Genomic DNA, 16,928 nt, shown 5'->3' with positions numbered 1-16,928 from the left:
GCAGGCGCTGAAGCCTGCGGACTTGGTGACTCGGTGGGCACCTTAAGCGCCCCCCGGCCCACGAAGAGCCCTTTTAAAGGCTTCGGAGAGGGTACGGAGTGTGGCGTGGTGCTGGGAGTAGACCGCTACTTCAGTGGAGCAAAGCCGCGAGCCATGGCCGGAGAGCGCTGACTTTTTTCCTTAAATTTGGACCTGAAAAGAAACAACCCATGAGTAGAACGGAATTTGGACTTTAAAATGCTTACTTTTGAATTCGGTACGACCGGGGGATGTGTTAAAGGGAAGTCCGCACCCCCCCTCCTACAAATGATCTAAAGCAAGAACAGGAGAACTAAGGTGGAGAGCCCACCCTTCTCGGTGCGAGATAAAAAGATATTAACTTCCACGATTTGATAAAAGAAGTTTTGTGCTGGAGTGTGAGAGTGGAACTTTAGAAGTTTTTTTGTGTGTGTGCAACCCCCCCCCCTACCGGACCCGGGAGCGTCCTGTGTTTGAGTCTGTTGAAGAGGAATAAGGAGTTTGACAGCTGTCAAAGCTGTCAAACGGGCAGTTTAAAGTTAAAAAACTTGTTACTTAAGATCTCTCTGGACTAAATGCGTTATAATTGAATTAAAGTTGTTGGAAACAAAGAAACAAACAACGAGGTAAAGGACTGTTGGAAAAAGACTATTAAGTAACCAGAATCCCTCTAGGGGGAATTCTGAGACATTACAATGGCTGCAGATGGAAAATTACTAGCAGAGATAGAAAGAATGTTTCTCCTCGTGGGAATTTTACAAGAGCAGAGTCTGGCTATGAACAAACAACTTACGGCCTTGACTTCTGGAACAAGTAGCTCTGCTGAATGCACTAAGGACTTGATTGAGGAAAAATCTGCAGCTGAATTAGAAGAGATATCTCAAGAACTGAAGGAGAGCAAGCAAGGAATGGAGAAAGTACAGATGGAAAGTACCAACCAGAAGCCTACACTAGTGGATTATAAGGAAGAAGACCCTTGGACTACATGGATTACAAATCTGCGAAAGATGCGAAAGATGAAGGAGGAGGCCCCTGGAGTACTTGGAATACAGGAACTTAAAAGAAAGAAGAAATATGATTGGGGCCTCCACTTTGAATATGAAGGATTGGTGGAACTTTTGCAGCAGCTGTCATCAAGTATTCTTGTGGGAAGAAAACCTGGATTGATTGGGATAGAATTCCTTCGAGATTCGACGACCAACACAAAGGACTACCAACAAAACCGGCAGAGAGGGACTGAAAGAGACTTGAAGGCCTCGGACATGAGGAATCCAGGCTAAGAACTGTTATTGTGGACACGTATTAGGGAGGGACGGAAACCGGGGATGGGAGGGAGGGGAAAACAGAATCTTAAAAATGTTTATGACTTTTGGGCTTAGCTAGTACGATCCATATTTAATATAAGAATGGGAAATCGATGGAAGGGAACTTGGGTCCACCTTAGGAAAGAACTTAATTTTCATAAGAGATGTAATATTAATATGGTAAGGAGGAGAAATAACAACTTGCTGACTTAATTATGGGAATTGGGATGTATGGGGGGGTGGGGAGAAGTCAAGGAACAAGGTTAAGAAAGTAAGGTTTTGAAATTATACATGTTTATGTCTTTGTCTTTTTTGTGTGTGGGATGTCTTTATAAAATGTGAAAATCTAATAAATTTTTTTTATAAAAAAACAAAAAAACAACAACTGTGTAGCTGAAGCTATGCATAGACCTGAACAAGCCACATACTCAGTGGGAAGTGTTTAATGGTTGCAAACTCTTCACCACACAAGGTCACAATAATTTATTTTGCACATTCCCTCCCCCACCCCCACATCTGAGCAACAATGTTCATAACTAGGACTCATTTCAATATATTGAAGCCAGAGCCCTTACAGCCAAAGGTTTTGAAATCCACCATATGCATCTCCACTTAATTTCTTTCATTGAGTTTATCTGGGAACTATATTTGCAAAACTATTTTTTTCTGAAAATCTGTTCTGTGCTTTGATATCCTATTCATCTATCTTCTGCCATATAAGGTATCTCACAATGCAATACTATACATGGGAAGCCTACCCAGTCATGCAATTTTATTATGTCTTTGAGGTTTAAAGCTAATGATTTTATTTCTATTTCTATGTCCATTTGTTTCTAAAGTTTTACTTTATCAGTATTGTTAATGAATATTTTCTATTGTTTTATGTAAACCACTTAGAAGTTTTGCTGACTTCAGTGGGGCTTACTCCCAGGTTAGTGGGTATAGGATTGCAGCCTTAGGTTGCTAATTGCTCTGCAGCTATTGTGACTGCCAAGGACTTCTTTGTTTGTTTGTTTTAAGAAGAAGGAGGACAAAAAAATTGCCTAAGTATCAAAACAGACTAACAACATTTCCTTTGCAATATGATCCAAGGAAAGATGAAAAGTTATCCTGCTTCTACAGTTGTAAAAGAAACACTTTTTTTCTGTGCAGGGGCTACAGTTATAAAGGGGGGGTCACCAGCTCTTCATATTGCCAGTGAAATGCTACTTGTTACTACTCCCTTGAGACTCATTCATCCTTGTCACAAAATTAAAAGCTATTCTCCAAAACCAGCAAACTTTGCAGAGCAGTTTCCTGTATGTATAACCTGCAGGCCATTTTAAGTATGAGGAAGAGCTGCCCTAAAGATTGACCGTAGTGTCTGCAGACACAGTGTCACCACTGGCTGATGCCAATAATGTACTAGTGGGGGGAGGGGAGTCATCTTGAGCCTTGCATCCCTTTTAAAGAGTGACAGGAAACCAGTACAATAGGTAAAGAACATTCTAACTTTAACGGATACGTTCATGTCACCAGTTCCACACTTGAGGTGACAGTCATGGGCCACTGAATGGCATTGTCTTTCTCCGACAATACTAATAACTGTATATATTCAAAAGTAATTTTTCCTTCCGCTTACAAGTCACAGCTACACATTTAAACACAAACAACCTTCCAGATAATCCCATGTTAATATATCTGTAGCTTTCTTTATTACCAAATAAAATTAAAAATAACAGAGTACTGTACTCAAAAACTTTGAGGGGAAGAAGAGCAGAGGCAATGTTGAAGGGATGCAACACATTTTTCTTTTCTTTTTTCTTCTGGATTTTTTTTAAAATTCCAGTGGGAGTGAAATAAATTACACCAGCTCCAGATCTGACAAACTTTGCCACCAGTGCTGGAGTCAGATCATGGGAAGGGCATGCTTTGAATCCTGTAGACCTCCAGCCTTTGCCTACATACCTCCACCATGCATTGATTTTGCCCTCTCCAGAGCTCTGACACTGGGCAGGCATGGGCTGTGGACCTTTCTATACTCTCACAGAAGAGGCATACAAGGTCAGAACTCCCTCTCCAAGGGCAGGCCCCTCTCTCCACCCTTGGACAGGCAGACCCAAAGAATCCTATGGCCCTTGAGACAACCTCCAAAGAACCATAAGTTTGCAGACTGTTTATTAATTTTGTGTGCTTTTTAGTACAAATAAATCATGTTTCCTCTGTTGCTCACAGGTTACTGACCCTCCCACTTCCCAGGTGAGTAAATTAGTATATGTTGTTCACTAAATCAGAGTGGTAGGAGAAGGAGCAAAGAGGCAAGAAACTGAACTGTAAGAAACTGGAGATAAAAAGAAAGTAAGAGAGGGAGCATTTTGATGGATAATAGATCTTCCAATTAAGTCACTATTAGATTTTCAGGCTCTAGGCAGAGGATTGTCATAGTCCCTATCATAAACTTTCAGGTATATCAGCCAATTCAGCACTCTTCTTGACATCATCAGGGAGTTCCACTCTTGTTGTGAGCCCAGGGCCCTGTTTGCAGCCTAAAGCCTTCCAAATGTTTTCCTACCTTTGATTAAAAGGAATATGCATCACATTTTCTAGGACAGCATCTTTTTAATTATTTGTCTGAAGGCTTTTCATAACCTTTATTTAATTTCACTTTCCTTTCCTTCTTAAAACATGGCTATAAGGGATATAAAATATTAACCCCAGGGGTAAATTATTTCATTTAGAAGGAGATAGAACTCACTTGTATAGAAAAGAAAGGAAATTCTCGATGTGCAAACTTGGATGTTACAATTAAGAACTCTGCCTCCTATATAATATTAACTCAAGAGTTTTATTTAATATGTATTAAGGTAAACAGTTATTGTACTGTATGCAAGAGGGAGGGATGTGGTTGAGTGAATCTATGTCATTAATTAAGCTAAGTCTGTGATATTTTGAAAGGGAAGTGTGGTAAGTTGAACAAGTACAGATGAGTTTAGATAAGTATCCTTTGGCACTTTGAGGGTGATTGGCTTTCCTGAGCCTTGCCATTCAGGACTTGTTGAACTTGTGTGCAGGATACAGTGCACCTTTGAGGCTAACCTGCCTTACCTTACCAGAGTTGTGGGACACGAGGAAGAGGGGGCTCAGGAAGGCCGACCTATTCACCTGAATGGGTGCGATTCAAGGAAAAGGGTAATGCCCCTCCCACTGAGGAAAGGTGGCTCACCCAATTCAAGTAATCCTATAAGTGAGTTAAGAGTTAGTATCCTAAACCTAGCCTTTAAAAGTTAGTTTCGAGCCACCATAATGAAATGAATGAAATGAAATGTGGCCCTAGTTGAAACCCATTTAGCTGGAGTCTCGTCTCATTATTTCCAATTGTAAAACTGCTTGTAAAATACAGCTGTGTCCTCAGGCCATGCAAACTTTTGTAACAAAGATTTCAAAGTAGATTTGGTTCACATGAAAGGTGCAAAATTAATATTCCGTTTAAAAGTCTTTATTAATCAGATGGGCATGCTGTAGGCAGTCAAAAATCTTTATTTTATGTTACTCATTAATCAAATATTAATATTCATTTTTATTAAGATGCTGGGGGAGAGGACACCCCCAGAATATGTATGAGAGAAATATGCAAGTTAATCTATGAAATGTAGCCAACACCCATGATTCTGAAATGATACACTATCATCCATGGAAAGAGATATACATGAATACCCTCTTATGCACCCTGTGAAAGATCACATATTTCTCTTTCCCACTGGTGACAGTAGGAAAACCGAGCAATCACAATAATCAGGATTGTGGCCAAGCACTATAACAGGTTAATGGATGTCACTCAAGCACTAACCTGATATTAAAAAATTAATTTCCTAAAAGTCAATTACATTGTTCTTTGACATTCCAGTGCTTTTTCTGGCAATGGGGTGGCATTTCACACCTTTTGCCTAAAAACGCACACACCTAGCAACAATAAGGATATTACTCAATATATATATTTGATAATGTAAGATATGGTTCATGCCATATTCTAATCATTTAATAGACACATTTCTGGTCCGCTTCCTTTCAGATAAAGCATGCAAAATTCCACATGCCCCAAGTCTTTCCTGTTCTTTGTTTTTTCTTAGGCTGGTAGATAAAATGTTAACTCTATTTTCCATTTTGAATTGCATTCCCATGGTAGCCAAACTACATTTGACATAGGAGATCTGTGACTGAATCTCCCAATGCCTTTTTCAAATCTGAAAACCTCTGAAGGGGATCCAACTTGGTCTGGGGGCAGTGGCACTGTGGAAGATGATATAGAACCCTTCCACCCACACATACACATTCATTTCAAGTCTGTTCTAGAACAGGGGTGGCTAACCTTTTGCAGGCCAAGCACTGCACTGATCCATGGCTAACCCTCCAACAGTCACATGTCAAAGTGGGTATAAACAAAATGTATAAGTGGGTGTGGTGAAGGTGTAAAGTAGGCATGGCAAATTTTATTTTGAAAAGGAGAAATAGGGGTGGGCAGAGGGGAATAAAAATCACAGCATATCATAGGATCACACCACAGGGCCCGCAGGAGTGCCCAATTCCCACCCCCCTTTATTTGAAATTGGAAAAAAATTGTGTAGTACACAAAAGGCTGAGGCATCAAGGCATGACAGTGGAGGACCCATTGGAGCAGTGAATATACATAGAAATAGAAAGAGAGTCTTTGTGGGTCACAAAAAAACTTTTTGTCCGGCAGCCCACAGGTCAACCACCCGTTCAAAAAGCAAATACAACCAGAAAAGGCTGGAAATCCAATTACAAATCTCCTGGTTCATGTCTGTTTTGGCCCCACAACTTCAAACACACTGCAACACAACAACCCCAAGTGGTTTCGATGTACCCAGATGTTCCATTGGTGATAAAATGCTCATTTAGATGTAGATCCCTTTGCTTAAGTAATAATGCAAATTTAGCATTTCAGATAAGTATCTTTTTAATAAGAAGGAAAAGATAATTGGGATCTTACCATTAATAAATACATATATTGTTGATACTGTCTTCTTCTTCACAGCACTTGAAGATGTATACTTGCAGCTATAATATCCTGTATCACTTGCTTGAGCTTTGTTCAAAGTCAGGCTACTACAGAACTGTTTGCTGTTCTTTCCACAACTATATGGAATTATATTCAGTCGTTCGCTGTCCTTGCTTAGACTTTCAGGCAGAGACCATGAATGAGCCACTTCCCCACTGCAAATGCAGATAAGAAAGCAAAAGCATAAACAAACAAAACAATTATGTTTGGCTACCACTATATGGCACCAATTCCCAAGCCTTAATCATATGGCATCTAGTAACTTCTTGTGCTCCCCTTAATATTGTTTTCTAAAAGCGACATCATAAATAAAAACAAAAGAAAATTAAGACCTATTAAATAGCTGCTTTCCATGCAGAAGACGCCAGGTTCAATCCCCAGCATCTCCAGCTAAGGCTGGGAGAGGCCTCTGTTGGAAATCTTGGAATCATAGAATTGTACAGTTGGAAAAGTCTCTGAGGGTCATTTAGTCCAACTCCCTGCAATACAGGAATCTCAACACTCAGTCCCCCATTCAATTTGAAAAGAACCACTGAAAATCAGTGCAGAGCCAGGCATAGGCAAACTTGGCCCTCCAGATGTTCTGGGACTACAATTCCCATCATCTCTGTCCACTGGTCCTGTTAGCTAGGGATCATGGGAGTTGTAGTCCCAAAACATCTGGAGGGCTGAGTTTGCCTATGCCTGGTGCAGACAATACTGAGCTAAATAGACCAATGAGTCTGACTCAGTATAAGGAAGCTTTCTATATTTCTTCCAACAATAATTCCTTCTTGCAACCAACTAGAAAAACAAACTAGAAAGAAAACCTATTAACCACAGACCAAATTCATAAAAAGTGCACCCTGGATGATTACCTGCACATGATGCTTAAAGTATCTCCTTCTTGTATGACATGCTGTGTTCCTGTTATATTTAGCTTTGGACCTTTCCAACTGGACCCCAAACTAGAGCCTAGAAAACAAGGAAAATCCAGATTATTAAAACTGGTGGAAAAACTGATGGGCTTTGTATCTATTCAAATTAATATGTTTTTATCTAAAAGGGCTTCAGTGTTTTCACACAGAGCCAAATTAGCTGGGATGCCATACATGCAATTGCTTGAATGGCTTTGTAAAAGTAAACCGCAGGCACAGTGGATCTGGACCTGCAAATTAGTAGCAATCAGCCACCTGATTAGCTATATTGTATATTCACCTGGTATTCTATTGTTCTGATCAGTTGAAAGGATGTGACAAAATCTGCCTCATTATGTGGTCGAATGTTACAGATTACTGTTAACTGTAATCTATATTTCAGTAAATTTACAATTTTTTGGCATGGTAATGACCATCTCTGTTTACCCAGAATTTATTTATTTCTTCATTACAAAAATATACCACCTTTATCTTCCAAGGGTCTAAGGTGGTGTACATGGTTCAAGAGATAATACTATGCAGATTAATGTCAAAACATAAACATTCATTCAGGCACAACACCTCAAGCAGCCACAGGTGAGAACTAGGACCTACAGGTGAGAACTAAATGCAAGGCGGGGACAGGGGGACAAAGTACCCTCGAAGGAACATGTGTCCTGCACCAGAGGCTCTACCCTCCTCTAACACCCCATACACTATGTATCTATATCTATATTCACTCTGGTAAATACAATGCCATTATTGACAATACTTTTAAGTGTTCTCTTAAGCAACTTTCTTTTTAAAAGGGCTTGTGGAGCAAACCTGTCAGTCATACTAACTCAACATTCATTATTTCATTATATTCTACATTCAGATTTTTAAATCCACATGATAATCAAACTAATTTATTATGTATAGTAACTTGCAAAGTTACTCATTCAGTATGCAACAGATATACATTTTTATTTTATGAGACATGAAAAAAATAACGTCATGAAACTCTCAGATGTTAAGACAGCTTTGAAGAATATGTCAGACTGAAATGCACATGGGACAAAATTCTTAAGTTATTCAGTGTAGGGCTTGATTTTTTAAAGTCCACTACAATCAATACAGTGTTTAGATTCATTTTACACAGCTTATAATCAGGCTGCTTATGGTTTAACCTGAATGTTTGTGTCAATAATGACTGCAGGAATTCACCCAAGAACAGCCTATCACTCTCAAACAATAGGTAATGGGGTTAATTTCCTATGAAGGCAGAATCAGTGAGGTATCAAGAGAAGCAGCAGAAGGGTTGGAACGGAGCAGGGTAGGGATGGGACATGGATGAGAAAAGAGAGAAAAGAGAAAAGCAATAAGATAACATGTTGAAAACAAAAGATGTTTCCCCTTCTGCTCACTAATCATTCTTATACCTGGTTGGCAAGGAAAGCTAAACCATAACTTAGCTATGTTCAAGCTTCAGGATCAAGCTTTTCCTCTCTTCTCTCCTTCTTCAGCAAGACCACAAGAGAATAGAAATATAATGCCATTGTTGACAAATAACTCTTAAGCACTTAAGCACTTCTCTAAAGCACTGCAATCCCATTTAATTTATTCCTTAGCCACGTGTTCCAGGAAGGTAAAGGGTGGATTGCAAGTTCCTCCACCCACCCCTCTGGCTTCTAAAGCAAGCAACTGGATGATATGCAATACAGTCCACAAGAGGGAGAGCATCTAGCTGGCCAGTATCAGGCTGGCAGCACCGGGTTTGAGACTACAGTATTACAAAGCTCCTCTGGAGAAACCCCTTCTCGGTTTCACAACAGCAACTAAGTCATAAGGCAAAGTCCTAAGGCAAAATCAGAAGACTGAATCTGTGCCTTCTGCAAGTGATTCTCCCCCTTGCAGGCTGAGCTCAAGTTGCAGTACGGTAGGAGCACAACTATATCCAGTTAAGCTGATTGAGCACAGCCGCTATGGTTTGCAATGCAGATGTACCAGCATTAGGACAGAGGAAGATTTAGGGGAACATGACCTGTTCGGTTGCACTGGGTGCAAAGCCTTGGGGAGACACAGGAGCTGACACAACTATGATGTAGAACGGAAGCCAAGAGGTGGGGAGGGGGTGCCAAATTTTGAGATCCCAAGGTCTGCCACTGATAAGGAAGGAGATTGTGTGTAAAAGTGTGTGAGAGGAGAAGGGCTTAGGGTACAGTATTTAGAAGCAGGCAAAAGCGATATGAAGTTGGGTGTGTAAGCAGGAGGAAGGGGGAGGTGTATGCTTGACAGTGAAAAGGACCTGAGAATGATAGGGAAGTGCCAGAGAGATGGGGCTGGAAAAAGAGCACAGAGTGTGGGTGGAATATAGCAAATGAACAAGGCAAATGCTCATTTGAATATTTTTATTTATTTAATTTATTCCATTTATAAATCACTTCCTATAAAACTTCTGTAAACAATTAACAATATTACAATATCCTGACATGTGTTTAAAGCTGTCCAGCATAACTTTGCCACAGTGTTGACAAAAGTGTTCACTTTTAAATTTAATTTAATTTAATGTTGTTGTTGTTGTGATTAAAAGAAAATATGACAGGAAAGAAGGACCAATGGAACTGTGTGTGCTTTAGATAAATAGCAGATTTGGATTCCTGTGTAATGAAGGCAAAGCAGCTTCTAAAAGGGGAGGTGCCTTTCTGTAAAGTGTGTTTGTGAGCCACAGCACAATCTTCCCAGGCATCTGAATGTGAGTTAATTATTCAGCCAAGGCTAAATAGTTTCTCCTTGGCAGATCTCTTTTGCATGGAGTAGCACTCACCAATGGCTAAGTGCCATTGATTTTCCCCATCCAATGGGTCAAGGCATTTTAAAGTTACTTTTACATCTTTGACTAACTAGAGCAAGATCCTTTGAAATTTGACATACAAATTACTACCACCATGGTCACTTCCAGATAACTTCTTTATTGATCATTCATTCTGATTTGTTTGCCCAAGTTTGCAGGGAGGTTAAACAAGGCCAATTGTTTACTGAGCATTCACTTGGATTTGTTGGGAGGAAAATTATACAATGTTGCAATTGTTATCCCACACATTCAAAGGTATTTCCCCATCACTTTCCTTATCACAAAAGGTCTGAGAAGCAAGTTTGTTGCACAAGAAAATCAAATCAACTTTAACTGCACATCCTGAATCAGCATGACTGAATCCCATCCCCAAAAACTGAAAGTCTGGAGGTCCCCATGTCCTTTAAAAACAGAGTCAAACACCTGTATACACAGACACAGAAAGATATAGCCACACATATTTTAATTATTTACACCTGAATCCTGTGCATATTTATTGAACTACGTTAAAATAAAACCTAATAAAATATTAAGTAGCTGCTTCCTTTTAGTTACTGTTCAGTAACAGTAGCTAAAAGGTAAATTTGGAAATGAATACACCTGCTGGCTGATTGTGATGAATTTTGCTACAATATATCAATTCAAGAAAGCCCTTAAAATGGGCTTTGATTCATTCTTAATTAATACAGAATTGACTTTAAAACATATACAAGCGTTCTCAACACATTAGAGGTTGAATTCAGCCTGAAACACTTCAGAGAGCTGTAGCTGCTTCCCCACCCCCTACACAGAGTCAACACTCAAATATACTCTATTTTATATCTGCATTAATTTGTGATCATGAGCTTTCACTGAAGCTATCCACTCATTATCATTGGGAAACTAGGGGAAGGGGCTTTGTAGCATTGATTTATTCTATCACAATTCACTGACATAGACAATAGGTGGGAAGGGACTAACAAGTACAGTATGCTCAGAACTTAGTACCAACTAGGAGAAAAGGCTGTACTGTAGACTGTAGTCTCCAACCATGTAGTAAACAAAGCATTGCAAACAAAGCACTACCATCCCATTTCCCCAGGTTGGTAGACGGTTTCCAGAGAATGAATAACTCCCAGTTTCAGTGGTGCCATCAGAACAAAACTTGGGGGCAGAGGTCTAGGACCCTACTCAGGAGGGCCCCCAAATGCCACAAGGCTGGTATACCACCTTCGGAAGTAAGTAAAGTTATACACATTACCATATAAATAGGCTTCCTAAATGACATACAAAGTTTAAAATGACACAACTGCACCACTGCTTAGCTTGCCTCATGGATGGACCTACAAAAAGACCAGTGTCTTGTGGCAGCTAAAAGTTTCTTGGTGCGCTTAGAATTCACACCGCAACCACACAACAAACAGCAACTCATTTCTACCTAGGAGGATTACCATATTTTGCTTATTGCTTAGTAATCTGAAAAGATGGGTACATAACTATATTGAAGCCACAGACTTTTGGCTCTTCACTTAATTGTTGCACCATGTTACTGCCTCAGGCAAGTATTCATCTCTCCATAGGGAAGCCCTGGTCAATTTTTAAAAACCATTTGGAACAGACACCCCATTAATACACTGAGTAACCTTTACTGAAGTCATTAATGAGAATAATGTATTTATCTTTTCAAACAGCAGTAGACACAGAGCTTAAAACCTAATGAATCTAACTTTTCTTCAGTGGGCAATGAAGATCTCTATTACAAATCACTTCCACGAAGTTTTTAAGGCTCATTAAACATGCCTTACATAATTTTTTTTACGATTACCTGCTAGCCAAAGTGGGCAATTCAATCAAACCAGCGCTACTGGTGTATATATTGTATACATTAAGAAATGCTTCTTACACAGGTAGGAGGGTGATCAAAATCTCTTAATAGGAATCTCTAATTTCCACCATTCTAAGTTTTTTTTCTCGCAAAAAGGCTCATTTATTTTAAATATCAGGATGAGAACTGGTATACAGAAGTCAGTGGGAGTATACAGGAATGCTCAAAAGGTAATAAACATCCCACTGAATGGCTTAATATTGTGCAGGTAGTTGCATTCTTAGCTGATATGATTTGCTCTTGCTGAATGGTAAGCTCACCCACTGAAGCTTGGAGAGAGAGGGGAGAGGTGGATGGCAGGACTGCAACCTGGTTAAATAAAATGCAATCGATTAATCATATGAGGTTCTGTGGATGACTTGAAAAAATCTGTTGTTTAAATCAGAGCCAGCCCAAAACATTTTGGCACCCTAGATGAGCCACAAAATGTCTCCCCTTTCCTCACTAGGGAAGAGTGAAGATTGACAACAGGAACAAAGGGGCAATAAAAATCTGCACTGGGATCTGCTGCTCCTGTGGATCCTGTCACCTGAGGCAGTCACCTCATGAGTGGGCCAGCCCTGGATTAAATACAGTGGTGCCCCGCAAGACGAAATTAATTCGTTCCGCAAGTTTTGTCGTCTAGCGAATTTTTCGTCTTGCGAATCACGAAATCCCATAGGAATGCATTGAAAATCAATTAATGCGTTCCTATGGTCAAAAAAAGTCCAAACAAAGCCAAATTTGGTACAACAACAGTTTATTAACTGCTCTTTAAAGTCACACATACTGTAAAGAGCAGTTCAAAAATTGAAGGGAAAATAAACAAAACATGTCTTTGTTTTTAGACAAAGGAAACAAAGTCGCGAGACGTTTTCGTCTTGCGAAACAAGCCCATAGGGAAATTCGTCTTGCGAGGCAAATCGAAAACGGAAAAACCTTTCGTCTAGCGAGTTTTTTGTCTTGCGAGGCATTCGTCTTGCGAGGTACCACTGTATAAAGCCTGCATTTCAAGTGAGATTAGAATGCTGGGGAACTGTGTTTGTGGTGATGGTATGAATGCAGCTCATAAACACATATCCAAAGTGATGGGCAAGTATTTTGTCATTTTGCTATTTTATGCTTTTATTGTTTATTTATTATTAACATGCCAACAGGCTGCATATAAATAATAATAGAAATGATGAACGTCTATAATCTGGCACAGTGCTTCCTTTTAGGGAGAAATCCAAAATTCAAAATCAGTTGGAGGTTTGGAATAAGCAAATCTCCTGCTGAAGTCTTTCGTCCTGGCTCAGCCACAGATACACTGTGTAAGTCTTCCATCACAACTCAGCTGAGGCAGGGTAAGTCCCATAAAAGGTGCTATGTACTGAGTTGAATAGGATCCAAAAGGATTGGTCCTAGAACAATAGGGTCCAGAATGCAGCAGTCTGACTGGTCCACAGGAGCCACCCAATCCAGCTCCAGGTGGAAGTGAATCCGCAACCTGATTGGCCTACAGGTGAATCCCGGAAGTAGCCAAGCACGTGGGGCCCATTCTGTAATTAATGTATATAAAGCAAACATTCTGGGGGAACTTCCATTCCTCCTCACCACTATGAGCTGAATAAAGAGCATGAAATCCTCTCTCGACTCCAAGTATATTTCACTGGCGACAAGGATGGGATCCCACTGAGCTGACCGCCACACACAGCACCGCCACCTGCCGCACCGCTGCCTCGCACTGTGTATCCAGGCTTCAGCTCTGGGCCCCAAGGAGCTCAGAATGGCAACCGACAGCAGCTTCTCACTTGACTCCGAGTATATTTCAAAGGGGATGTTCTGGGGTGTGTGGTGGGGATGTGATAGGGCAGGAGGAGATATACCCAATTCCAAACTCCTTTCAGCTCAGTCATGTGATCTAGCAACCCAGCAAAAGTTACATTGGCAAAATGGGAGTTTGGAATAGGGGTAAATTGCACTGGCAGTACTTACCCTGACGTAAATTATGCTGGCTTCCTATTCTATGGATTGTTCTGTTAAGCTCATCTGAGTGCAGTTCAAGCAACAGCTGATAAATGGCTCCATGAAGACATAGGGCATAATTACACTATAACTCTGTCAAATTTATATCACTTCAATTGGCATGGCTTCACTTCCCCCAAAGAATCCTAGGAATTATTAAAAATATAGGAAGCTTAAGGAGGCTGCTTTATTGGTACAAATAGCTCAGTACTGTCAGTGGTTCCCAAACTTTTTCTCTCTCCCATGGATCACTTGAACGTTTCTGATTTTTTGCCCTGATGTAGCAATTGTAAGGCACTGTACTAGATCATGAATGATTTTAAATTGTATTTTTACAGACATGATGCAGACCGCTTGAATGAAGTTCGTGGTCCACTGGTAGTCCACAGTCTATGGCTTGGGAGTCCCTGATATACACTGACTGGCAGAAGTTTTCTAGATTTCCGAGAGCAGGCATTCCCACTTCTGTGTGGAGATGCTGGGAATCGGACATGGAACCTTCCGCATGGAAAGCAAATGCTCTACCACTAAGCTGAAGCACTTGATTGACAAAGTAATGCGAATTCTCAAGTGACACAGAGATCCCTAGACACATGCACCCTCAAAGAAAGAAGGAGGAAGAGGAAATGACAGTCAACCCCATTGAATTCTGTGGGGCAAATACACTCACCATTGTCTGACTTTCTCTAGAGGAAGTGACAAAACCTCCACAATTCTTAAAAATATTATTTGTAGGAATATTTCTGGTCGTCTCTATATTTCATTAGTTTAAAGAAACAAACCATTTCATTGTACTCTGAGGATAAGGTCTGTTAACCGAAGCCTTAGTTGTGCTTTTATACCCTCCTTCAATCTCACTTACTTCCTTTACTACCATAGTCTGTCCATAAATACATTAATCAATATGAGCAAGGTCACTGATACTATACCAGTACCTAAGGTGTGAACACAGCATAGTTATCCACTACTGCCTCATCAACAGCAGCTGCTGGTCTTTATAGCATGCAGTGCCACAGGAAGCTATTTGCTGTTGAGTATTTGCTGTCATTCAAGAAAGTGTACAAATACAAACCCCAGATCTTGCCACTAATTAAAATTCTAAAGTAAACTGAACACTTATGAGTACCAGTTTTATTTCCTTTGGCCTGCTTATTGCATTTCCTAGCTACTGCAATTACAGAAAAGTCTTCAAAGTGTAGGAGTACCATGGAAAGGATATTTGAGTGTTACACTGACTCCTATGCACACTTCCAGATCCAGTATAAACTGGTCTTATTTCCCCCAATATTTTGTTCTCATACAATGGTGCTTACATGGTCTGTGTACTGTGTACTTGCCTCTCAAGTAGTAAACTTCTACATGTAGTAAACCAGCCTGCTCATTTTGCTAAGAGGGCCCAGGACTTCTGCCCCAAAGTCCTGCCCTGATGATATTACTGCTCTTATATCTTTGTGATTTTTGCTTCTCTAGATCCACCACCCTCTTCTGTTCCTCCAAATTAATCTGACTTTATTACTACATAAATGAGGATGCTACTTAAATAGTAAATATTCATTTTAAGGGACAGTAGAGCAACCCCAAGCAATCTACCCTTCCATTGTGTTAGGCAGATTTACTCTTCTATTTAGCAGCAAATGACAAAATCTCCATCTCTGATCTGCTTGCCTAGCACAGGAATCCACATTGGATGCTGAACACAAACTTCCACTTGAGATGCCCTGACTGAGTACTCAGACACTATGGAGAGGAGCTGCAACATAAATAAGAGTACTCAGACACTTGAAATACATAGGAAAAAACAAGCCTGGTACTTGAAAAAAGAAGTTTTTCAAATAACACTTGATGACACTAAGGACAAGATTGGGAAATCTGAAAAAGTGTATCAGTGCCAACCCTATATAATATTGTTGGAAATACAGTGGTACCTCAGGTTAAGAACTTAATTCGTTCTGGAGGTCCGTTCTTAACCCAAAACTGTTCTTAACCTGAGGTACCACTTTAGTTAATGGGGCCTCCTGCTGCTGCTGCGCGATTTCTGTTCTCATCCTGAAGCAAAGTTCTTAACCCGAGGTACTATTTCTGGGTTAGCAGAGGCTGTAACCTGAAGCGTCTGAAGCGTCTGTTACCTGAAGCGTCTGTAACCCGAGGTACCACTGTAAGTCCACTGGAACTTGTTCTAAGGAAATGTACGGATAATTGCAGCCTAAATCCTGTTTAACCCAAATCGTCTTCCTGAACTGGTTTAAAATGTTGGTTTAACTCTTTGAAACACGCAGTACATTGTCCTGAATGTAAGTTCTATCACTTTATTTCGATTGTTCTTAGAATTGTGCAACCCACAGAAAACCTTCTGAACTTCCATAAATCTGCTCCAATGTCTCTATGCAGTTTGGATCCAAGAAAGGAAACTCAATACAAGTTCTTATGGACAACTTAGTGTGATGCTCACAAATATGCTCACCATTAGCAACTGTGCATGTTGTTATACATTGCCTCTAAACACAATGCCTGGCAACAAGTCTAGATTGGCCACTAAATATATATTCAGTTCACAACCAATTGCATCTTCTTGATAAAACTGAATATCCATATTTCTAATGGCCACTAGTCACAATGGTTATGTTCTGCTTCCTCTGTCGGAGGCAGTATGCCTTTGAATGCTAGGAATCCCAAGTGGGGTGAGTCCTATTGCCTATGGAAAGTCTGAAAGCAAGATCTGAGTGCAACTGTTTGCCCACTGTGTGAATGGGGTGCAGGACTAGACAGGTCATTGGCCTGATCCAGTAGGTTCATGTGTTCTTAAACACTTATTTATCACATATTAAGATTTTGCTTGCTAATAATAATCTCAACAATGCAGGACACTACAGACTTAAGTGTGGTGCCTGTTTTATGTTCTGTTCACTCTTTGCTTCTATAACACTGAATCATTTTAGCGCATATATATATATATATATATATATATATGGAT

The 16,928-nt window shown here is 40.1% G+C and overlaps 1 protein-coding gene across 8 annotated transcripts in view; it reads right to left on the bottom strand.

Moving 5' to 3' along the window:
* The window catches only part of FLT1 (fms related receptor tyrosine kinase 1), a 139,258-nt gene that overhangs the window by 92,329 nt on the left and 30,001 nt on the right, over positions 1-16,928 (bottom strand). For all 8 annotated transcript variants that reach the window (XR_014009070.1, XM_081197868.1, XM_081197867.1 and 5 more), the window contains 2 exons: positions 7,236-7,332; positions 6,310-6,533 (listed from right to left, as the gene is read on the bottom strand). Coding sequence is in view for 7 of the 8 variants with exons in the window: in XM_081197864.1 (XP_081053990.1) it covers positions 6,310-6,533; positions 7,236-7,332 (321 nt within the window). In the remaining variant the exon portion in view is untranslated. The remainder of the gene's footprint in view (positions 1-6,309; positions 6,534-7,235; positions 7,333-16,928) is intronic.

The sequence above is a fragment of the Podarcis bocagei genome (assembly GCF_964188305.1).
Source record: "Podarcis bocagei genome assembly, chromosome: 6".
Taxonomy (NCBI): domain Eukaryota; kingdom Metazoa; phylum Chordata; class Lepidosauria; order Squamata; family Lacertidae; genus Podarcis; species Podarcis bocagei.
This window is presented reverse-complemented; position numbering and strand designations above follow the sequence as displayed.